The sequence below is a fragment of the Myodes glareolus genome, chromosome 24 (genome assembly GCF_982192425.1).
Source record: "Myodes glareolus chromosome 24, mMyoGla1.1, whole genome shotgun sequence".
NCBI classification, from domain to species: Eukaryota; Metazoa; Chordata; class Mammalia; order Rodentia; family Cricetidae; genus Myodes; species Myodes glareolus.
Window position 1 is genome coordinate 31,926,386 of NC_142049.1, and position 24,724 is coordinate 31,951,109.

General features: G+C 44.2%; 1 protein-coding gene across 2 annotated transcripts in view; it reads right to left on the bottom strand.

Moving 5' to 3' along the window:
- Window positions 1-24,724, bottom strand: part of Trpm1 (transient receptor potential cation channel subfamily M member 1) — a 118,830-nt gene that overhangs the window by 11,405 nt on the left and 82,701 nt on the right. The window contains exons 18-26 of one of the 2 annotated variants that reach the window (XM_087901593.1): window positions 20,249-20,371; window positions 19,112-19,243; window positions 17,161-17,289; window positions 14,444-14,695; window positions 11,821-11,995; window positions 9,439-9,459; window positions 8,264-8,408; window positions 6,852-7,054; window positions 6,067-6,199 (exon numbers count right to left, since the gene is read on the bottom strand). In XM_087901593.1, the coding sequence (XP_087757719.1) occupies window positions 6,067-6,199; window positions 6,852-7,054; window positions 8,264-8,408; window positions 9,439-9,459; window positions 11,821-11,995; window positions 14,444-14,695; window positions 17,161-17,289; window positions 19,112-19,243; window positions 20,249-20,371 (1,313 nt within the window). Of the gene's footprint in view, window positions 1-6,066; window positions 6,200-6,851; window positions 7,055-8,263; window positions 8,409-9,438; window positions 9,460-11,802; window positions 11,996-14,443; window positions 14,696-17,160; window positions 17,290-19,111; window positions 19,244-20,248; window positions 20,372-24,724 lie in introns of both variants that reach the window. The other variant, XM_087901592.1, reaches the window with a different exon arrangement.

Sequence of the window (24,724 nt, forward strand, 5' to 3'; positions counted from 1 at the left end):
GAGCAAGGAATTCAAGACCATGAGACAGTTTGTTTGACCTAATAATGGTAGCTCACCAACTCCAACTGGACTGGGAGTCAATTCTGAAGGGGGTTGACAGTTGGGGCAAACTGAGAGGCCACTGATAGTGACACTGGGATTAGTCTCTAAAGCATGTACTGGCTTCTTGGGATCCTATTCTCTTCGGATGTAAGCCTTGCTCAACCTAGATGTAGCAGGGAGGGTCTTGGACTTTCCACAGGGCGGGGTGCATGGTCCTCTGTTAAGACTGGAGAGGGGGGTGGGGTGGAAGGATCTTTGGAGGGAGTGGGAGGAGGGGAGGGAATGGGAATTTGGATTGGTATTTAAGTAATAAAATAATAATAAAAGTAAAAAAAATAAAATTTCATGGTTTTAAAGAATAAAAATTTTGTAAGGGTAAAAGAAAATTATGTTAATAAAAATTTATATGTAAAAAAAGAAAGCATTCAGATACGATAGGTCCTAAATGTTTTCTTATGCTCTCTACATCTTTCTAAGACTGATCTCTCAACTCCTCTTCTTGCTACCATCTTGTCTCTTTGCTGAGGTCTCTATTACCAATATCCTCTCTTCCTTATCACATGAGAAATGGAAGTCAATTATATCTCAATGCCATGGATTGTTGACTTCCTGTCAAGCCTACAGGAGACCAAAGACTTAGTCCAATTCATGAACGTGACAAAAATACCCACCTGAGCAGAATCTATGGATACAGCTTTGGCTAGCTCAGGCCTAAGGCTCTCTAGGACAGGGCCAATTGCATTCAAAATGTGTAGCTTGTGAACTCCAGTCTGTATGTTTTGAGATATTAGACATAATAAAACTCATGTAAATACTGCACTGGAAGACTGAGGCAGGAGGATATTGAATTTGAGGTTGAAATGGGCTACATAGCAAGACGAACAAAACAAAATGATGTAAATGGCAGCAGAACATAATTTTGAAAGGAAAGAAGAAGTATATCACATATTCTGAAACAGAGACTAACGTATTTGTTGTACTCAGACATTAAATTTTGGTGCTACACTTCCTTGAAGCCACACGAACAGGGAAACCATGGTAGATAACGTAATTCTTTTTCCTTTCTTTCTTTTTTCTTTTTCTTTTTAAATATTTATTTATTTATTATGTATACAATATTCTGTGTGAATGTCTGCAGGCCAGAAGAGGGCACCAGACCTCATTACAGATGGTTGTGAGCCACCATGTGGTTGCTGGGAATTGAACTCAGGACCTTTGGAAGAGCAGGCAGTGCTCTTAACCACTGAGCCATCTCTCCAGCCCCATCTTTTTTCTTTTTTTTTTAATTTTATTTTTAAAACAGGGTTTCTCTACATAGCTTTGGAGCCTGTCTTGGCACTAGCTCTGTAGACCAGGCTGGCCTCGAACTCACAGAGATCCTTCTGTCTCTGTCTCCTGAGATCTAGGCTTAAAAGTGTGCGCCACCACTGCCTAGTGATAACGTAATTCTTTTTTTTTTTTTTCTTCAAGACAGGGTTTCTCTGTAGTTTTGGAGCCTGTCCTGGGACTAGCTCTTGTAGACCAGGTAATTCTTGCTTTTGAAAAACAGAAGTTAAATCACTGATGAAGTTTTCCTCAGAAAAGACTCTTTCCAACCCAGTTGGCCCTGTGGACCCATTGTAAAGATGTGGCCATCAAGAGAGCCATGTGCTCAACACTAGACTTGCAGAAGGCTTCGGGGAGATGTTGATACTGCAGTTACCAACCATACACATTGTTAGCTAGTCATTAAGTAGGGAGGGATCATCTCATTTTAGTTCAACTGGATTTGAGTCAACTAGGGGACACACCCCTGTGTGTCTATAAGGTGTTTACAGAGAGGGCTAACTGAGCCAGGAAGACCTACCCTGATTGTGGGTGGCACCATTTACGGGCTGAGGTCTCAGACTGAATAATGGAGAAAAGAAAGTGGGGAGCTGAGCACCAGCATTCGTCTCTCTCAGTTTCCAGGGAGACTGGCAGCTTCATGCTCCTGTCGCCACGCCTCCCACCACGATGAGCCTCAGATTATGAGCCTAAGTAAAGTCCTCTTTCTTTAAGTTGCATTTGTGGGCATTTTATCACAGTAACAAGACATTTAACTAATGCATATAATGAGGATGAACTGTTCAAGTTGACAAGCTCTGACTTGGTCTTGCTGGTGGCGATTACTACGTAGCCTACTGATCCCACTTCTTGGTTGTCCACCGTTGCAATCTGAGGAAAGAGGCAATGCCTGCCAACATTAACCCTTGTTTTGGCGTTGCTGACATTAAGCACCTTTCCTCCCCATCCTTTCCTCCTCTCTCCCTTCTATTCTCCTCCTCCCTTTCTCTTCCTGTTCTTCTTATTTTGATACACATTTAAGGCTTCTTTAGAATTTATTACAAACCTAGAATGACTTTAATGATCCTTCAGCCTTAGTTCTCAGGCAGATGCCACTATGCCCAGCTAATATCAAATGTCTCAGAGTTGTGCGTCCTATGGACCTTTGCCCTTCCTGTTCTTAATAGGAACCACCAAGTCGTCAGGAAACCGAAAACCTTAACTCAAATACATAAATCGGACAAAAAACATCTAAACAGGGACCGGGAAGAATCAGAACCTGTTGTTAAAGGAGTGGACTATTTAAGATCAACAGTTTCTTTAGGACAGGATCAACTGCATCTAAATGTATATTCTATGATCTGTACAATGTCCTGTGTGTTTTGAAGTTTTTAGAAGACATAAAATGAGTAAAGGCTATATAACAAGGTTCATGCCCAAGTCTATGAGAATTTTCAAAAAGCTCTGGCATAGAAGGTCAAAGAGATCAGACTCTGCCGTGACAAGTTTGGCTGGTCAAAACCATAGACATCTGAAGCAGGAGGGAGCATGACTGAGTTCCATCACCTGCCTCAGATTCCACAAGGGTTGAGAAGAGATTAGAGATTTGTAGTGAAGTATGGATGATTTTTAGTCACTCATTCATAAAACTCTATTTATACCTTATGAAATTATCCTGGTGGACAAAATCCAGACATGCTGACTGCATCCTTAGGATTCAATGGTCTTGACCCAGTTACACATGTTTGGTGGCCAGGGAGCTTTTTCACATGGCAATGGAATTTGAGCAGAGGTTCAAAGGATGAATAAGGAAGGTGGGTATGGGTGGACCAGGTAGAGGGGTTGACATGGGCAGAAATCCTGTGTCAGAAAGGACAAGGTGCTCTGAGGAAGTCAAAGAAGAGTAAGGTAAGGGACATGAGCCATGGTGACATTCAGTTTCTGCCTTGTTGAAGCGGCTAAATGGTGGTGTCATGTATAGAACCTGGAGCCCAGGAGAGGTCATCTATATTTACAAGAACTATGAGAGCCTGTGGGCATGTTGGTGGAGCTTTGGGTTGAACCCTTTGCTGCCACCCAGGGCTGTCTTATCTAACAGTGAGTCATACTGTATATCTCTTACTGAGGGACTAAACATTGGGTGTTACAAAATATTGACATTTGATAACAAAAATCAGTATTAGAACTTAGTGTTCATTCCCAAGCATTAGGGGGAAGGGCTGGGTTGAGTTGTGGGAACGTGGGTTGGCATTCTTGGTGAACCCTTGGTGGAAGGGAAGGACTGATGTGCAGAGCCCTGTGTGGGCACATCAGGGAGACAGACAGTGATGAGACTCCCCAGCTTGTGTTTGCAAAGGTACTTGGGCAATAGAGTGGCGAGAGAAGGTCTGAGGCCTAGCTCTTCAAACCAGACCTGACCCCACACCAATGACTGAAACAGATACCATTGAGAGAAAGAGCAATCAGTAGTCAAATAAATGAAATTCTGTGTAGAAATGAACTGGCTGAATCAATTGAAAGGATGGAAGAATCAGCAAAAATTTCCAAACACACAAACGTCTGTTGTGAAAGTAACCACAAGTACCCCAAATTAGGTACAGCAAGTACCTACACGGCACCTGCTCCTCTGGTGGTCTGGTCACTGGGCAGAAAGCTCCCCCCTCTTGCCTAGAGCAACCACCTGTGAGTCAGCCTTGGCAAAGAGCAGCCAAAGGAAGTAGAGGGGCAGGAATGTGTTCCCCTCTCCCGTGGGGGCCTCCGTCAAGAAAACAGGAAATAGCGTGTTTGTTGCCCTGCACACTTTCATTCCTCTTACGTGTGCACAGCCCCAAGAGAAAAACCTCAATTTGGTAGTGCCCTGAGAACTACATTCATGAATCACTGGTCCAAGAATGATAAAAATCCAAACAATGCTAGGGAAAGGGAGAAGAGAGAGAGAGGCAAAACCAAACCAAACACAATTTCCATTGTGAATGACTGACTACAGCGGCATTCAAGTCAAGGTCTAACTCCTAACTGGAAAATTTTCACTACATTATGAAGAAGGAATTTGTTTGTTTTAGAAGCTTAATAACTACTGTGAAGCCATCAGTTGAGTGTTTCAAAGTCTTTTAAAAATGTCCTTCATTAAGGCTAAATGTTGGTACAGGTAACCCTTGAGTTTAGCTGGTCAGACTCAGTTGATTACAAGGTGACTGCGGCCAGGAGGGGCTGGGGACCAGATGCCAGAGGCATATCTAGTCGTTTTGGCTGGGGCAGAATCAAAGGCCGTGCGTGCAGCAGAGAGGCTTGATGATGTGTCTGAGTTCTGCAGTAGTCTTTGGGCTTAGCTGGTCAAGGCTGACTGAAGAACCCTTTTTAAATGCTATCATGTTTGTGCTTCTCAGTATATGCCGGTATCTGTATCAGAAAACTACTCCTAAGTGCTCAAAGATACAGGATGGGCCAGACCTTGCTTAGGCATGTTTCCCGTGTCTGTTTCTACCCAGTTAGTGACATTCTCAGGAACAACATGCTAGCAAGATCCGAACAAGCTAACATTGCTTTTCCTAAGAAACAATGGGTCCCAACAATTCTGATTTCAAAAACATGTATATAGAGTTTGTTGTTACTGCCTATCCTTTCTTTGCTGGCTACTTAGTCCCAGTTTAGGGTACAGAAATACATCAGACTGGCACCCTTCTAGCTTTGAGTTTCTCCTTGACCGTCCTTCATTGAGCCATTTGTTGATTTATGTGCTTATTCATCCATCTACCCACCCTCTCGTCTGCCCTTCTGTTCGTCTGTCCATCTATCCATCCATCCATCCATCCATCCATCCATCCATCCATCCATCCATCCATCCATCCATTCATCCATCCACCCACCCATCCATCCACCCATCTACCCACCCATCCATCTATCCATATACCAGTCCATCCATCCACCCACCCACCCACCCATTCATCTATCCATCCATCCATTCACCCACCCACCCGCCCGCTTACCCACTCATCTGTCCATTTGTTCGTCTGTCCATCTATCCATTCATCCATCCATTCATCCATCCATCCATCCATCCACCCACCCACCCATTCATCCACCCACTCACGCACCCACCCACCCACTTGCCTGTCCATCTGTTCGTTTGTCCACCCATCCATTTATTCATTTGTCCATTCACCCGCCCACCCACCCATTCATCCATCCATCCATGTATGATTAACCAGTGTCATATTTCTCTGTCTGCTGTACAGATCCTGCCTAATTGGGAGAGATTAAGGGAAACAGACACTCACCCCTTACTCCAACCCTGCAAGATCTCACACTTCATGTTATTCCGGAGATGGGACCCTTTCTCCTGGGCTTCCCTGCAGCAGCAAGGAACTATGCATATATGCAGGGTGGGGATCTCAGTCCCCAGTGGGCCTCCTAGCTTGGCAAAGGGAACCGTACACTAAAGGCAGGGATTTTATGGTGACTTCCTATAGCTGATATAGGATTTGAGGTAAATACTCCACTTGAGGATGTATGTTTTTTTCATGATTGTTTAAAATAAATATTATTTCCCATATACAATTTGCATCACTATTGCAGAGGTAGGGAAGGTGACTTTTTAAAGCGCGGGAGAACACTGAGCCATCTTAGTGTTAGATGGAGAACATGCCATCTTAGCCAAAAACCCAAGCAGTGATTTGAAATGAACACCCCGCGAAGAGTGGGGTGCAGAGTCTGGCGCACCTCTCGCATGTGACCCGGATGCGCTCGTCGCTGGATGACTGCTGCTCATCCTCCTTTTCCCGGAAGTGCTCCTGCACGCACTGCTCCTCAAACTCGTGTAGTTTCTTCAGCTCCTCTTCACTGAGGAACAGCTCTGTGTGGGGGAAGAAGCGTGGGGCACGTGAGCGCCGCTCTTTAGAAGAATCGCTTTAGCTGTAGCTGTGCCATTGCGAATTTTATAGCCAGGCTTTGATGAAGCTTTAATTCGACCCCACGCGTAGGGATTTCCCTGATTACTTCAAGTAGTTGTTAGCCCCCCTCCCCCCACGGTCCCCCCAAAAGAAAGTCTGTCACAGTGTTCCAAATGCTATCGGAGCGAAATGGATCGCGTTTTAATGAAAAACAAAAGTGAATTGCATCTGTCTGGAAAGCGAAAGGCTTCCCAGAAAGCAATTTGCACTTTATTGCATAAGCAACCGAGCTTGGCTTTTCTTACCCTCTTTAGATGGAGCACATTGATACATTTAAAGGGGTCTTCAAGCATGCGGAAGTGGAAATAGAAGAAAAACTTTTGCGAACTTTAAGTCTCTGGTCTCCAAGAGTTGGCTTTTTACCAACACCATTTACAATATAAGTGAGCAAGGCTAGAGTACCCAGAAAACAAGAAACATTCTAAAACACCGAGCAGTCGGACTGCCGTGGTTTTCACACGCCTCAGTATTTTGATGAGGCTGCAATAAGTGTCTATTTAGTACCTTTTTAAAAAAAATTATCCCGCAAGTGAAAATGAAGAATCCACAACATACTCAGCCCACGGTCCCGTTCCTCCTGCTCCCCTTCTCTCTTCTTTCTGCAGCGACCACTGAGACGCATAACGATGATATAGATGTGGCTCAAAATGATCATGGGTGGGGGCAGGACCGGCCTGTCGTGAAATGTCATGATCAGTTGGTATCGCTGGAACTTCCACACTTGATTGGATATCGACTTGACTTCAAAGAAGGTATTGCTTTCAAGGAAGACAGTTTGACAGTTAGTTCCTATTGTGATTTCAGGGCTTTCTGCTCCTTGGGTTTAAATGACATCATGAGATGGACTTAGCTCAGTCTCTACTGAGGCAGATTCCTTGATCATCTGATTTTTTTTTTTTTTAGCCTTATTCATCAGTGTGGATTATTCACGCTCAAAGACATATCAAGTGTGTTGAATTTTGGCTTACACTGTTTTCTTGAACATGCACACCAGACTTTTCTGATTAATATGCTCAGTGTGTTATTTAATGTTTTAAAGGTACTCTGAAGAGTTAAATCTTTCCATTCAAATGGCTAGATGACCTACTTTTTACTGTGTAGAGGAGCAGCTGATTTATTATTGAGCTTATTTGAGGATGCACTAGTTTGGATGTGGGCAATGCAATCTTTGTCATATTTTAGCTTCCAGCAGGAGTCAGTCAGTGCGTGATTGTTAGCACTGGAGCTTTCAGAAAACCTACTATTGTTTGGAGACCTTAGTTTTCTCCTTTCTCAAGCCTCAGTCAGAGCCTTGTCTTGCTACATGGTATGACTTTACAATTCTAGGGAGAGTTTTTCTTTATATTTCTCAAGTTAGAAGATGTTTTGTTCTTGTGTTTTGGTTTTTGAGACAGGGTCTCATGTAGCCTAAGCTGGTTTTGAACTTGTTGAATGGTCGAGGATGGCTTTTCTCTCCCTGATGCTCTTGCCTCTATTTTCAAAGCCCATCTTAGATTGTAAAATATTTTTTCAATATCTTTAAAGTGTTGTCAACGTACTCAATGCATGTCAAATGGGCAGTTTTATAAAAAGCTTTATTTAGTAATTTAAGTCACTCTACTGCCCTGACTGATAAAATTTGATATTTTATATATAAAATAATAATGTAAAGTTAGTATTTTTGTCTCTGGTAGTGAATGAAAAGTATAAGTTGCTCAAATCTTCTGTTGCTCAGGAGACTTTTGCATAAGACATTATCTTCATTAGTTTAGAATGTGTGCTTCAGTGTTAAAATACTAGCCAAGATTCAAAGTTCATACAGTCAAGTGTTGACACTTGATTTATGACATCGAGCAAAATCCTATCCCTTTAAACGTTTTAGTAAAATTCTCTGAGCATACTGTAGGTATCACCATAGCTTTCTGACCCTGAAAGGGAGCCCTTAGAGCAATGAGCAGCAGGCACGAGGCCTCTGTCGTGATCCTTACTTGAAAACAGCGATCAGGAGGTTGACCAGCAGGATGTTGGCCACCAGGAGATAACAGGCCATGAGGGCAGGTGTGAGCCAGGCACCAGGGATGCAGGGAGGGAGCCGCTTGCCTTCCTCATCATAGAGATTTTCACCACAAGGAGCTGAAAGAAAAGTTTGTTTGGGGGACTTGTTTTGTGTATCTTTATGTAGAGGTCAGATGCTCTCCACCTTACTTTTGACACAAGGTCTCTCTCTGAACCTGCAGTTTGCTATATTGGCTCTGCTAGAGCCAGCAAGTCCCAGGGATCTTCCTGTCCAGTATGTGTGGCTGCACCTTGATTTTTCATATGGGTTCTGGGGACTTGAACCCAGGTCCTCATGCTTGCAGCAAGAACTTCACCCACTGAGCCATCTCCAGCCCTATTTAGTTTGACACAGTCTTACAAACTTGAGATCCTCTGGCCACAGTGCTAGAATTACACCTATGCACCCTCACTCTTGACTTAATTTGATTTTTATATCTCATAAGCAATAATTTTCTAAACAAAGATATCAGATCATATAAAGAAGGTAATAAATTTATGTTTTCACTTTGGGATAGTCATAGTGGGCTTGTTGCATTTGTAAACATCTTCCATTTTCTTACCATTGCATCCTCTTACCATGTTTAGAAACTTTATTGTTCATTTGGTAGTCCTGGGAAAAATGCCTTGGTAGGCATTCTACAACTTAGCTATACCATGTATATAATCAGTTTTTAATGATGATTAAACAGACCCATTAACCATTATTGTATCCCAATATGTTGTCTATTAGAATCTTATTCTGTCTTTTAATAATTTATCATTGACTGATGCTGTCTTGTGATTTTCTTGCTTTTGTTGTTCATTGACTCTGAAAACACATTTGGTTTCCGGTGTGACATAGGAGTTCCTGCCATCTTCTCAGATCGACTATGGAGTCATGTTTGAAAATGAATCCTTCTGTTCACATAGGAGATCTATTTCCCAAAGGGTGAAAACACAAGGATCCCAATGTGAAACTTACGGTCTGCAGTCTAAAAAAGTACTGGTCTCAGGAAACCAAAGCCATGTTTCAAACTAGGATAAGACCATCAGTACACAGACGAGGAAAAAGATTACTTAGGAAAACCCTTCACAAACTCACCCAACCAATTCCATGTGAACTTACGATTGATTTCCATGGCGTAGACTAGACAGTCATCAGATATGAAGTTTGCATTTTGTTTTTCAATTGTCCCAGGAGGGGAGAAAAGAAAACAAGATGATGGGTGAGAAGAACATAAAACAATTTACCAACACAAAAGTAGCTTTGCTGCTAAGATGCTCAAAGACTCAAGCCTGCTAGAATAAATGTACCTATTATTAATTCTGAGAAACAGATTTCACAAATATCCATCTATCCATCTATGTCTATAAACAACAGTGTGAGCTCAGGAGTTAAGCGCTGGGAAGGCATGATGTTGCTTCAGATGATTCTTTGAACTTTCGAGTGTGACAATCAAGCATTCCCTGAAACCTGCCACGGACACCTCAGCAGCACAAATAGAAGCAAAAGTACGGGGACACAGTCAGATGAAGAGCTGAGAACCTACGCTGAATGATGTTACTGAAAAAGTATAGTCTTTTGTTTACCTCCTTATTGTCTCTCATTAACCAATGTGAGGAAAAACACAAACCATAAAAATACCACAGCTATATCTGTAGTCCAGAAACTTCTGTCTGTTTGCTTTAAATATATATGTTTAATTAAATTTGGGTTTAGATGAATTTCTCACATGTATACAAGGTGTACCAACCACTTTCATCCCCACCTTTCTATTTTTCCTGTCAACCTCCCCTCCTCCCCACAAACCTCACTCTCCTATTTATTCATTCGTTTTGACCCACTTAGATTAATCAGGACCACCTGTGTGCCCACGAATTTGGAGCTAATCTTTCGGGTCTGGTGGGCTCAGCAGAGAAAGCAACTACAGACAGTGATTCCCGCCCTCCCCTGCCTTCCCCAGAATCCACTGAGAGCCAATAGTTCAGAGGTAAAGGATCACTGTCAACATCTCCCATTTCCTCGTCTTGTTGGTAGTCCTTGTCTGGTGTGGTCCCTATGCAAGTAACTACAGTTGTGAGAAGTTGATTGTAAGAGCTGTATTGACTCCAGAGAATGACATTTTGTAGCACATCCTTCACCCTGTCCTCATGACATAAAGGGAGGGCAACCAGAGGGGTAATAGAGGGAGATAAAATATGTTTTCTCTCTTATGTAGAGTCCAGATTAAATATATATACATACATATTAAATATATACACACCTATGTTATATCAAAGCAGAAATGGGGCTATTTGAAGGGAGGAAGTGACCGATAAAAGAAGGGAATAAGGGACAGGAGGATACTGGGAGGGGGGACAAATAAGAGCAAAGTACAATGATATGTAATGTGAAAAATGTCATAATGAAGTCCACTCTTTTGTATGCTAACTAAAACACAATAGAAAAAAACAGGGGATAATATATGCTTACATAGGCTAAGATACTTTCAAAACCAAATTAGATTTTGATGTTCTGATTTACAAAGCTACAGTAAATAGTTAAATGTGTTAGATTTGTAATAACGATGTCTTTAAAAGCTACAAAGAAGCTACTAGTCCAACCTTGTGTCAACAGATATACTGACAACTTTGTATTTCACACGAGAGGCGAGTGTTCTAAACCTCCTGTTTCTGAAGAACAGAACTCTGGAGGCAACAGAGACACTATTGGACTTGGTGCTTCATAATAAAGGATGAGAGGCAAGCTGTGGTCACTACGTGGAAATAGAACTGGAGTTCCTGGTTCATTAGAATCCGAATTGTCCTGGTGTGATGGGCACAAGGACATCTGAGCTTCACACCTTACAGTACAGAGGCACTGTCGCCTACCAGCTCTACCTGACGAGGAGCTGGGGCTTAGGGCCCGTCCTCGCATGCAACCTGTTTCCTCTACTATACCAGGTTCTTATTGACAATGAAACTGGTAATCCTGCGCACCTGCGCTGGATTGTCACATTGTAAATTTGCAAAATCACGTGCCAGTTAAAAATAAGTAAATAATACGTTTTTAAAAAGAACAGCCACGGGGAAGGAGAAATAGATAGCTATATGGGAAGCAGTCTGTGACGGCCTGAGGAAGAGGACCCTGTGAGCTATCTGTCACCTGCTGTGCTCACTGCTTCATGGACTAACCCCATATTCTTTATCCTGGGGTGGGAAGATACCAGGGTTGAAGACAAATTAGTGGACTGGGGTTACAGCATGTGATGGAATGTACACCAGCTCAAGGGAAGAGAATCTCTGAATTTCAGAGAGTGGGCTTTAGAGAAAAAGAAACAGCTAGCACCTCAAAATCTATACTTCACAGTCTGTACTTATTTTTTTCACAAAATAATCCAGTGCCTGTGGCAAAATGAAAGATACTTTACTCCCAAATTAATGAGTGTTCTTCCATTGACATGCAGCTAAGTGATGATTGTCTGCCCTGGAAGCAGGGAAGATATCTTACTATGAATTCTAGTCTTACGGTCTATCTGGTCCGCAAACACCTCCCCGTAGATCATCCAGTAGGGCATGTAGAAGATGTTTCGAGCCAGTTTCCAAGAAGGCTTCTCCTCTGGGTGCAAGATGGCTTGACGAGCTACCCCAAAACTCATCAGCACCACCAGCATGATGACCACAAAGTACAGCATGTCGATCATCTGCGTAGGAAGAACACACATTCCTCGGTACTGACTCGTGGACCAAGTTCACCTTGGTTCGCGCTATAGTGCTCCCCAAAGGTGTCAGTTTAATTGTGATAAAGAAAAACTTCTTTCCCACCTTTCCTCCTAACCCACAGGATGATAGCTTTTTATACCCCATGCAAAGCTTGTGTCTTATTCCAGAACCCTGATGCCTTCAGCTGCTTGGGTTCATTCTTGCATCCCTTATTGCTGCCCATTCAATCTAGAATGCCTCTCACCAAAGGCATTTGAGTGATGTTTTCTAGTTCGCATCTAGAATACCCCTCACTAAAGGCTGTGTGTTAAAGGTTTAGTTTCCAGGTTGACTCTATTGGTCAACCAATAGAGATGGAACCTTTGAGATGTGTGGCTTTATTGGAGATCCTTAAGTCATCAGGACGATGATTGGATCCCATCTCCTTCCTCTTTCTTTCCTCCTTGCCTTATGCTGTAAGCATGCTTGCTCCAACATGTACTCTTGCCATGAGGAGCTTCCTTGACACACTCCCAAAGCCACAGGCTCAGTCAACCGTGACTGTGACCTCTAATAGACATTTTCTTTTATAGGTTGTATTTTCTTATAGTGACAAAAGCCAAGTGACACGCCCCTACACAGATGTTCTTCTGGTAATTCTAAGTGAAAATAGAGAAAGGGCTGGCCATGGTGGCACACATCTTCAATACCAGCACTTGGGAGGCAGGGGAAGGGGGTATTCTGTAAATTTGAGGCCCAGCATGGTCTATGTAATGATTGTCATGCCAGTCAAGGCTACATAACAAGACTCTGTCTTAAACATGAAAAATGAATAGAGTCAGGGAGGCCTCATCAGAAAACACGGAGTTTCTAGGAACAACAGCAAGAGAGGATTTTTCCTAGAAATAAAGGCACGAATGCTGAGTGGACAGCGCTCCAGATGCTAGACAGGTAGAACTCCTATTATGTGGTGCTGTAGATTGAACTAGGGCCTCACACATTCTAGACAGGAACTGAACTACATTGCCAGTGCTTAACTACCGTAACCCCCAATTTAAACAACCCCCCTTTTTATATGCATGGGAGCTTTGCTCCAAGTTTCTCTCCATCACATGTATGGAGCACCTACAGAAGGCATCAAATCACTTGGGACTGGAGTTACAGACAGTTGTGGCCAACATATGGCTTCTGGGAATTGAATGAACTCAGGTTCTCTGGAAAAATAGCTAGTGCCCTTATTAATTGAGCCATCTCTCTAGTTTCTATAATCCCCAACTTTGAATGTCCCTGAGCATTAGGGTCCTTCCTGGAATTAACTAAACCATATATCCTGTAGCTCAAATGTACTGGCTCTATTGAAGTATTTAAAAATAATTATTATTCTGTTATCCAACTACTTGATTATTGCATAACTTAGAAGGTCGCCTTTCTTCTGTACTATCCCTAACATAAACCAGTTTAGTTATGTAGGGACAACCTGCTGGGTCATAAGTAGTCTTACATTGTGTGGCCTGTTCTCAAATAAATGTCATCATGGTTGTGTCTCAAACTAATGGCACAAAAAGCATATGTTCATCACCCCAGGCCAGAGCACACGAGCCAGAGTCTGTTGGATTTTAGGTAAGAGCCAGGCTTGGACCCATTGTCACTGGCTTCTGCTAGAGGCTAGGAAGTTAGCAATCTGAATTGTCTATGAAAGCATTCTGAAATGGATGAAACTTCCTGACACATGAAATCCACATCCTGCTGTGAAAAGTTTCTATGATGGTTCCAGCCCCCAAGAGGCAGAGCAAGTATATTGAGATACAACTATTGCTGCTGAATTATTTTTAAAAACTTTAAATATTATTATTATTATTATATTATTGTGTGTATGGTGCTTTGCCTGTATTATGTCTATGCATACAGTGCACTCCGAAGCCAGAAGAGGGTATTGGATCACCAATACTGGAGTTACAGATGGTTGTGAGTCACCATGGGGATATTGGGAATTGAAGTTCTTAACTTTTGAGACATCTCTCCAGTACCCTGACACTGAACTCTTACTACATATAAGAAACTTAGGCTTTCTTATGTCCTGGGACAGCAAAGCAAATTCTTAGCAAAGTGGAGGATATTTTCCTTTCTCTTCCTATCAAAATATAATCAGTACAAAATCAGAACAAATTTGATAAATAGTTGATCATCCTACAGTTTAAATACGCTATGGAAGAAGGAATATGTCATATATTGAGTTCCTGGTACAGAGTGAGAGATCAATGTCTATATGTGTGTGTATAAGTATCTTCAACTCCTGGTTTCCTGTTGGAATTTATTAAGATATCAACATGCAGGGTAAACCAGCTGCAACGGAAAGACCAAGTGAAAACAAAGGAAGCCACACCCAAGCCTGGCCCAGTGTTCTAATGCCAGCCAAGCTCTCTGGTTACTCATGGGGAACTATTACTAACCATCTTTCCAATCATCATCACGTACGGACCAAGGTATTTGTTGACACCAAAGATGTCTAACACTCGGATGTACCAGAGGATGATGTCCACACAGTAGATGACCCGGCCGTAGCCCATGTATGGCTGGTTCTGGAGGCGCAGGATTGCCCCGACCATGAACATAGAAATGGCCACGAGGTCCGTGATGTTCCAGTACTCCTGGAGCCACACTTTGATTTTCTGGCTGAGTTTGCCTGGTTCCGACATGAGGATCTAAAAGTAAACCCCAAAGAGCAGTAAGCGGAGAGGGTCCTATCAGAAATCTCATCTTCATTAGAATCTAGGAAAGATAAGAATGCTGGGACATTTCCGGGCATCTGAGCCCTTTGTGACTCAAGATCTCCACACATGAATTTTTCAGGCCAAGGGTATATCTAGAGGGGGAAATTCCATGGAATCCTCTGTATTCTTCGATTCGGGGATTTTGAAGACATGGGAAATGCCTTCCAGATTGTCCCCTTCTGACTGTAATTAGAGCAGCTGCCTCTTGATTCCCTTTTTAATTATCTGGACTCGTGCCTGCTGACTCACATTCCAGAACTGTAAAGAAGGAAAAACTCTAGAGCAGGAGCAAGTTCTGTTACCACAGAGGGATGACCCACCTGGCGGAGATGGCTGGATGGGGCTGGGAAACACAGGCTTGCCAAAATTCTTTCGCAAGTTAGACATGAGAAATCGGAGAAAGTTGAGCCAGATTTTTCCTCCTGCTTGAGCTATTAACCTTTGGTATCACCATTGACTTAAAGGACTCTTCCACAGAGTAGAGTGGGAGCTATTCCACCAGCAGAATGCACAGTCTTGTATTTGCAGTCATGACAGGCACAGTCGAGGCACAGCAGGGGACAAGGCAGCCATGCTAGAGTACCCTTTCAACTTTGAAAATCTTGGGTAGCTCCCTCAGTCCAAGGGCCAGCGGGGTATTGACCATCTAGCAACTAACATAGAAGGGCTCACTGTCTCAGCAAGCCATGCGTGCTGGCTGACAGCTGTCCCATCTTTCCTGGAACGATAGGTAGGATCCAGATCTTGATGGAGGGTGAGCAAGATGGCTCAGTGGGTAAAGACACTTGCCATACAAGTCTGGTGACCTAAGGTTGTTCATCTGAGACCCACATAAAAGTAGAAGACTAAAACTGGCTTTCCCAAGTTTCCTTCTGGCCTCTGCATGTGCCCCAATTCTATAAAGGTAAGACCGGCACCTTGGGAAGTCTTGGGTGAAACAGCTACGGAAACCTAATGGAGCCCAACTAGAGAAGAAACAATGGGAGTCATGGAAGAGGATGGAGTGTAGAATTCTCAGCACTCTTGATTGCCCTGTTGTCACTTGACTGACGGCATCAAACTTACTCTACTGGGTGAGGCCAATAGTAATTACAGAATAACGGCATTGGCTCTGTGTCCACTGGGTAAAGGTCAGCTGTGCTGTGTGCTTCTTCACTGTAAGTTCATGGTCTGCCTGGGTAAAAGCTTGCTGTTTGTGAGTGAATGCATTAATGTCAGGCTTGTGGGCGACAGCCCATCCCAGGTAGCACTTCCTTTGCCATCTGCAGAAACTGATGTTTGGCTTACCATTTTAAATAAAAGACCTGTTTGATATGAGCCATGTGTGAGAGCGTGTCTGTTCTTTTACAGCACTTAGTTTAAAATCCGGACCCTTTTGTTTGCAGCAGATGCTCGGGGGCCCTGCCCAGGTTCCCTGGAGCCTCTCACCAGGTGGGCATACCACCCAATTTACTGCAGGTGCTGCTGCGAGGCCCGCACCTGCCTCTTTCTGGGAGGCCCGCCCTCGGGTAATTGGAGTTACCGCTGCTCTGGGAGCCAAACACTGATGTGGGTCTGAAATTCTTCTCCCTCCTTGCAGGGTGGATCACCTATGGGGTTACACAGAGCACAGCCTTTTTCTGGAGCCACACCTCGTTCAGCTCCTTTTCCTGCCTCCTTTCCCCATTCCCTCTCGCCAAGAACTCTCCCATGTTTCTCTGAAACAAGACATCAACTGTGCAAACGCACAGTGTGATACAAAGTCCCAAGTTATAGCTCCGATGTTGTTCCCCGGGATCTGTGAGCGAAGTGCCTGTTGGGCAAGCACAAGGTCCTGCATTCAGATGTCTGGAACTCATATGAAATCTGTGTGCCTATGAGTCCAACACTAGGCTCGGGCAGTGATGGGGCGGGGGCTGTTGCAGAGACAGAGGAATCCTGGCTTTCTCACCAGTCAGTCTTGTCTAAGCCAACCTGTATGCTTGCCCATGCAAGTGTACCCACCCACACGGATAGGTACAGTCACATGCACACACACACACACAAACACACTTTTAAAAAGTTGCCGTCTCAGTTTTAATCTCAGGTCCCAGAAGACAGCCAAAAGTGTGGCCACTCGTACTTGCTGGCTTATGTCAAGTAGCTGGCAGAAATTGCTATACCTCTTCCATACACTCGAACCTATTTTTTGTTATCATGCGACATTTACGTTGCTTTGTGTTTTGAACTGTGAGTTCAAAGTCAGTCAGAAGGAGGAGGCATGCACGTCTGAAACAAGCGAATAGAATGACTCCGGACGGTGAGGCCTCACAGGGAGGGCCCTCGGGCGGCCACCGTCTGCACACAGCTCTGCATCAGTAACACCTGAAACCGAACCCAGCAGTTAGTGGGGAGGGATCGTTCTTTTCAATAATCACCTCTCGTATTTTCTCTAATGCCAGGCTCACAATGTAGGAGATGACAATCCACTCTTGAGGGGAGGGCCATCCGTCCATCTGCACCAGGATAACATAGTTAAACAGCAGCAGGTAGCCCAAGTAGGAGATCTGAAGGAGAAAAGCTGGCAGTTGTGTCTCAGAGATAGCATTTGATGCTTCATCTACAAGAGGTTCTTTCCTTCGCTGCTTAGTGGACATCCTTCCACCCTACCCATCACCAGTGCAGAAATGGAAGTAGGTTGGGGGCGTCATACAACTTCAGTACCAAACAGGCCCTAGAGTCCATGCTCTGTCATACATTTGTCATGAAGTTGCAGAAATCATAACATACAAGGGACCTTTTTGTTAACTTGATGGTGTGTCTTCTACATTCAGGGGAAAATGGCAAAGGTGACTTAGCCTTTCTGTCTTACACAGCTCGTTCTTAAATCTCCCATTGTAGACAGACAAGTGAGAGTTTAGAAGAGAGAACATGTGGATGAATTGTCTTCTGAGGTCCTCAGCAATGGCCAAAGAACCCCTCACTTTTCAGCGGCAAGTCTGTGATTTTCTGTGGTCATAACAAATTATCTCTTTTGACAAGAAAAGGGGTAGATTAGAGGTGGGTAGAAGAGGTGGGTAGAAGAGGTGGGTAGAAGAGGTGGGTAGAAGGGGCACAGCTGGAAGGAGATTCTCTGCAGCTGGCTCTCCAAAATGGCATTGAGACCAAGCTATAGTACTCCTGGCATGACACTGGGATTGCATGTGGGTAGTCATGTTCCATCTAAAGGATGCTCCAATCTGTTCTTGTGTCCTGCCCTGTTCTTGCTACCAGTGAGCCACATTCTCAGAGAAAGTATAGCTCTCTGGCTAAAGAATGACCCACGATGGCCCAGCACATTGTTTGGTGAGAGCTTTAGAGAAGAAAGTCTTTGTTGCCCTTCTAATTGTGTATCTGGGTTCAGCCTTGATATTGTTCCTATTGGAAACACTCCCTCTGGCCCATGTGTTCCCAGCCTGTGGTGCAGCCTTGAAGAGTTATGGCCTAGTGGGAGGTCAGCGGGGGTGGGATTTTGAAGGTAACTTCAGGACTCTGGTCCTCCTTCTACTTTCCGCTCTTTTCCATCTGTGAGAAGTGTGGTTCTGCTCTGCTGCAGATTCCCAGCTATGATGTCTGACTTTACCACAGGACCAGAAGCACCAGGGCCAACTGACTATGGACGGAAACACCAGAACTATGAGCAGCAGGAACCCTTTTCTCTTTACGGGATGATCAGTTGTCATAGTAACAGAGAGCTGACACAAGCTATAGTCTTTTTTAACAACCATGTCGTTTTAGTGGGGAAAAATGGGGTCTGTGAGTTGACTCTAGTTCACAGGTCATTTTTATTTTAAACATTTTTTACACTTACTTTTAATTCTTTTATGTGTATGGGCATTTTGCTTGCATGTGTGTCTGGGCACCGTGTGTCCGTGGAAACCAAAAGAGGGTGTTGGGCTCCTGGAACTGGAGTTAGAAATGGTTATGAACCGCCATGTAGCTGCCCGGGATTGAACCTGGGACCTCTGGAAGGGTAGACGGTGTTCTTATTTGCTGAGGCATCTCTCCAGCCTCCATTTTTTGTTTATTTTAAAGCCAAACAAAACTTCTCCTAGTGTCAATTCCTAAAAGTAGTTTTAAAATCCTTTCCTTAAGCAAATAGACGATATCTACTTTGCTTAATGAAGCGGTCATGTGGGGCTAGGGTAGCCAATATTCCCACAGCTATAAAATATATGTGACAATATATTGGGATCTAATTTTAAAGCTCTCGGGTCTAGTTTTTTTTTATGACTCATTTTATCTTAATGAACCTTTGAACAATTTTTGAAAGCTCTGAAATTTTTCTTGACTCTGGTGTAGCTCAGTAGTCCCCACATGACCAAGGGCAGTCATTGGGGAGAGCCTTACTGTGTAAAACCAGAACTTGACAATGGGTGCATTATAGAACTCGCAGATCTTCGTTCCAATGGGAATGCTCCTCTGCTTTTTGTGCTCATTCTCCTCATCCCCCTTTCTGGAGCCGGCGTCTGCATTTGCATCCTGGAAAATAGCATAGCAGGGGGCAGGCAACCTGCAGGTGTGAACAGGCTAACCCCAGCCCATGGCAGGCAGTCTGCTGGTGAGAATAGGTCATCCCCAGCACATGGCAGGAAGTCTGCAGGTGGGAATAGGTCGTCCCCAGCCCATGGCAGGCAGTCTGCAGGTGGGAATAGGCCACCCCTAGCCCATGGCAGGCAGTCTGCAGGTGTGAACAGGCTAACCCCAGCACATGGCAGGCAGTCTGCAGGTGGGAATAGGCCACCCCTAGCCCATGGCAGGCAGTCTGCAGGTGTGAACAGGCTAACCCCAGCACATGGCAGGCAGTCTGCAGGTGGGAATAGGCCACCCCTAGCCCATGGCAGGCAGTCTGCAGGTGTGAACAGGCTAACCCCAGCACATGGCAGGCAGTCTGCAGGTGGGAATAGGCCATCCCCAGCCCATGGCAGGCAGTCTGCAGGTGGGAATAGGTCACCCCCAGCAAATGGCAGGAAGTCTGCAGGTGGGAATAAGTCGTCCCCAGCCCATGGCAGGCAGTCTGCAGGTGGGAATAGGTCGTGCCCAGCCCATGGCAGGAAGTCTGCAGGTGGGAATAAGTCGTCCCCAGCCCATGGCAGGCAGTCTGCAGGTGGGAATAGGTCATCCCCAACACATGGCAGATAGTCTGCAGGTGGGAATAGGTCATCCCCAACACATGGCAGGCAGTCTGCAGGTGGGAATAGGCCACCCCTAGCCCATGGCAGGCAGTCTGCAGGTGGGAATAGGCCACCCCTAGCCCATGGCAGGCAGTCTGCAGGTGGGAATAGGCCATCCCCAGCCCATGGCAGGCAGTCTGCAGGTGGGAATAGGCCATCCCCAGCACATGGAAGGTGACCTACAGGTGGGAACTACCCCATTGCCAGCACAAAGAGGCCTTAACAAGAGGAAATTCTTCTAGTGCCCCTATTAGGAAACTTCCTAAATCCATGGTAAAAACAAATCTAAACACTGAAAATGAGAGCCACTGACCACATTCTCCTCCTCTTTTTCTTTGCCGTCTTCATTCTCCTTGGATGTTTGATAGGAGAAGTCATCGTATGTTCGGAATTCCAAGAACAGGATGGTGGGTGGAAGAAGGATCCCCATGATCACCTAGGTGATGAGGAACAAACCCAGTTTTAAGCTGTGGTAATCCAAGGAGGATCTAGTCTCTGCCAGTCACTTTTTTTTTCTTTGTATTGGGATGAAATACCAAAGAAAACAAGTTATGGGAGGAAAGACTTGTTTTAAATCATCATAGCGGGGAAGGGAGGAGGAAGGGGAGAGGAGAGGAGCTGCTATCCTTGTAGAGAGGGTCGAGGCTGGAGCCTGTACTTTGTGCTTTCTCCCTTTCCTCCCTTTATTTCATCTATTTGTAGTCTGTGAACAGTGGGGGGATCTCCCCCTCTTGCCCCTAGTTAATCCTTCCTGGATATGCCCTCAGGGTCAACCCAGAGGTATGCTTTACAGATTCAACAACCTTAGATACCAAAACCTGGAGTCACTTATGGCCATTAAGTGACACAATATTTGCATAAAATCTACACACATCCTTCCACATACTTCGAATCATGTCTAGATGGCTGCTAACTTAATGCAATGTAAATGCTTCGTTAAAAGCTGTTCTACTTTATTGTTTGGGGAATAAAGACAAAAAGGACAGCGTGTTTACATTCAGTTCAGATATACTTTCAAATATTAATTAAAAAAAACACATATCCATCTAGTGTGTGCATGTCACATGCCACAGTGCATTTGAGGGACCAGAGCACCACTTGCAAGAGTTGATTCTCTCCTTCAACCATGTGTGTCTCAGGGAATGAGCTCAGGTTATTGGGTTATAGCAGTCACCTTTGCCCTTTCGGAAGCCCTTAAAAGGGTTTTGAGGTGTGTTTGGTTGATTTCAAGAACAGGAAATCCTGGGAGCTGGAAGGCTGACTGTACTGTTGAAGCTGTAAAATTGGACTGCTCACATGGGTCACCTAGGAGCCTGGGTTGTCCCCACCTGTAAGGCCCGGGCCTTCCCCTGCCTCTCGAGGTGCAAATCAAGGACTGTTTTTGGCAACCAGCTAAAGCTTCCTGCTAAGTTCTGTGCTTGCTCTGCTCTAGCCTGGTATTATAGCCTAGGGCTCTATATCACTTTAAAATGTTAATTTCTCAACCTGCCTGGAAGAGCCCAGGAAGCCAAGGTACCTCTCACCTGTCTGACACTGCCTTACACCCCTCGCCCACCTACCCACCCTGACGATCTGTGTCTTTATGTGCTGGATACTTTGGTAGAAGCGCAGGCTGCGAGAAGTTTGAGAATATCCACTGAATTTCTTTTTTCAAAAGAGGAGAAATGACAAGCAATGCTGTGTGTGATCCAGACTTTAAAAAGCAACGTTTAAACATTAAATCCCCACAGAGGTAAGTCGGGGTTGAGGCTTAGCTAGAATTTTGCCAGCACGGATGTGTCCCTACATTAGATCCCAGCACCGTAAAAGCAAACCACAAGGACGAAGCAAGTATATAACTAAATTAAAATCTAACGAAATATAATAATACCTCTGCTTGATATAAAAATACTTCTGTGTGATGAGGAAGGCTGCCAGCAGAAGGGCCTAGCTGGGCCCTGGGGGATGACATGATACCTGGTTCGCAGATAGATGCTCACAACTGTTTCATCAATGCTTGTCTATGCTCCCCTGGTTGCTAAAGACATTGCAGGTTTTAATTTTAATCAAACCTGAACCTTAACTTCTGTGTGTAGCTTTATTTTTTCCCGAAATGAAGATTTTCCATCTGTTTTCTTGTTAAGGATTATCAACAGTGTCTGCTACCCTGATCTTGCAACCCCAGTACTTGGGGGGCTTCTTAATCATTCACTCTATCTCTCTGTTAGTCCTTTCTCTTTGTGTGTCTCTGTCTCCCCCCCCCATGTGTGTGCAGGTACACATGTGTGCAGTGTATGAAGCTCATGTAGGAGCCAAAGGACCTACTTAGTTTGTTTTGCGTTTTGATAAAGGGTTTCTCACAGGCCTGGAAGTCACCAATTAAAGTATCTTGGTTGGCCGCAAGCTCTAGGGACCCATCTGTTATGTCTCCCCTGTGGTGAGATTACATGTCTGACTTTTGGTCCTAGGGACTCAAACTTAAGTACTCTTGCTGGCAAAGTTTGACTGACTGAAGCATCCCTCATGCCCCTTCTTCCTGAGTACATCCTTCCTAGGTCCCACCGATCTCTGATGAATACAGTCTAATTGCCTCACATTCAGCTACTTGGATCGCACATGGGGGTTTGTAAAACACGGGAGCTCATTTATTCTGTTAATTTTATTTTGGAATAAGTATGTTGAAATCACAGTTTCAGTGTTTGTCTGGTTTATTTTGTGTTTATTTTTGCAATACTTGGGATTAAACTCAGGACCATACACACCCCAGGCCGGGGCTCTTCCACTAAGCTGTGTCCTCACCCTGCTTTTATATTTTATATTTTATTTGAGACAGAGTTTTCCAGGCTGACGCAAACTCACTCTGCAGATCAGGCTAGCCTTGAGCTTGCAGCCTTTTCACCTCAGCCTCCCATTTAGCCAGGATCATGGGCATGCACCACAGTACTGGCCCGGTTCTTCACCTGGTTTAGATGGATCTGCTCTCCTTGTGTATTTTACTTGTTTTTCTGTTGCCTCGTGCAAGTTAGGAACCCAGGGCCTCATGCAAGCCAGGCAAATGTTGAACCATTGAGCTACATCCTGGCTCTCCTCATATGTTCTAAAAACATATGGATCAAGTAAAAAAAAATCCAGATGTTAAATGTTTTTCCTATCAAAATGATGAAGATAAAGGCCTTGCTTGCTTTTCTGTTGCCTTCTAGATTTCAGTGCCTCGATGAGGTGTGGTGCCAATTTGTTGTTCATCATATCACACTTGACTTGTTTTCTTTGCTTTTAAGATCTCTTTTCATTGAGAAAACAACTATTTGTTAATATACAAGGCTGTCTACAATAGCAATATAACAAATTGGTGTTTTGTGTAGAACTGGATAGCTAGGCATGGCATCTGTATTTGTAAGAGGTGGAGGCTCTTCTGCTAGTCACTATACCATACAGGATGAGTGCCAATCTGAAATTTTAAGTACCCCCAAATCTGATTTCAACACAATGCCATAAGTAGGTAATTCCACACCGAGTTAATGTAATGGGCCATAGTAAAAATGCAGGCGCCCTAGAAATAGTGAATAAAATATACCCCAGACTGTGTATGTAAAGCGAATGTGGAACAATTAATTTTGCACTGGGGCTTGAATACCATCTCCAAGACATCTTATTATGTCTATGTAAAAATTCCAGACCTAAAAAGAAATTGAAAACACTTTTGACCCCAGACATTTCAGATAAGGGATACTGAACTTCAGTATTTTGCCTCTATTTTCAGAGAACCCATAAAATCGATATAATATAATCATTATATAGTTGGATTAACTGCCAAATAAAACCTTTTCTCAAGATAATCTAAGAGTTTGTTGGCTGATTTTTCTCTCAACACACCCTCTTCAAACCTTCTCATTGCTTTATGTTCTCCCATAGCCATGTGTAAGGGCGCCATGTTGTCAGCTAAAGTACTGTACAGAGGGGAGATCTGTAGCTTGACTTTTTAAGATGAATTTATTTTATGCATATGGGCATTTTGTTTGCATGTGTGTCTGTGCACTATGTACATGTAATGCCTGCGGAGACCAGAGAGAGCATTGCCTCTCCTGGAACTGGAGTTACAGACAGTTGCTAGCCACTGTGGGGGTGCTGGGAATCAAACTGAAGTTACAGACAGTTGCTAACCACTGTGGGGGTGCTAGGAATTAAACTGGAGTTACAGACAGTTGCTAACTACTGTGAGGTGCTGGGAATTAAACCTGGATCCTCTGCAAGAGCAATGAGTGGTTTTAACCATGGAGTCCCCTCCCTGGCCCCCAGACCTGTGCTTCAATATTAGATTGGTGACCTGTCTGGAGAGCATGCTCAATCATGGTGGCCTCCAGATGAAAACAAAGACAGTGACAAAGAGCTCTGTACGCAAAGCCCACTGACTACAGTGGGGCTAGAGTGTCTGACCACCTCAGCTCTGGGCCTGTCCCATACTGACCAACGCAGACCCTGGGCAACTTAATCACTAAGCTTTGAGTTCCTCATCTGTGAAGCCTGAACCGTTGTAGTGTCTCCCGCTTTGGGGATGCTCAGGGGGATACAGTGGTGCCCCTTATCTCTAACCACCAGGATGCCTGACATAGACAGTGCTGACCTCCGTGTCCTCCGGGTGTTGCCTATGTGCCTGCAGCATTGCCACCTAGTAGCAAAGCTAATGTGTCATGCATTTTACACCCTCCCGAGCAGCGTCACTGCCCTCTTCTTTGTGGCGCCTAATAAGGAACTTTTAGGTTACTCGAATACAAGCGCTGGGATGTTGTGGCAGTTGGTCACAGAGACATCT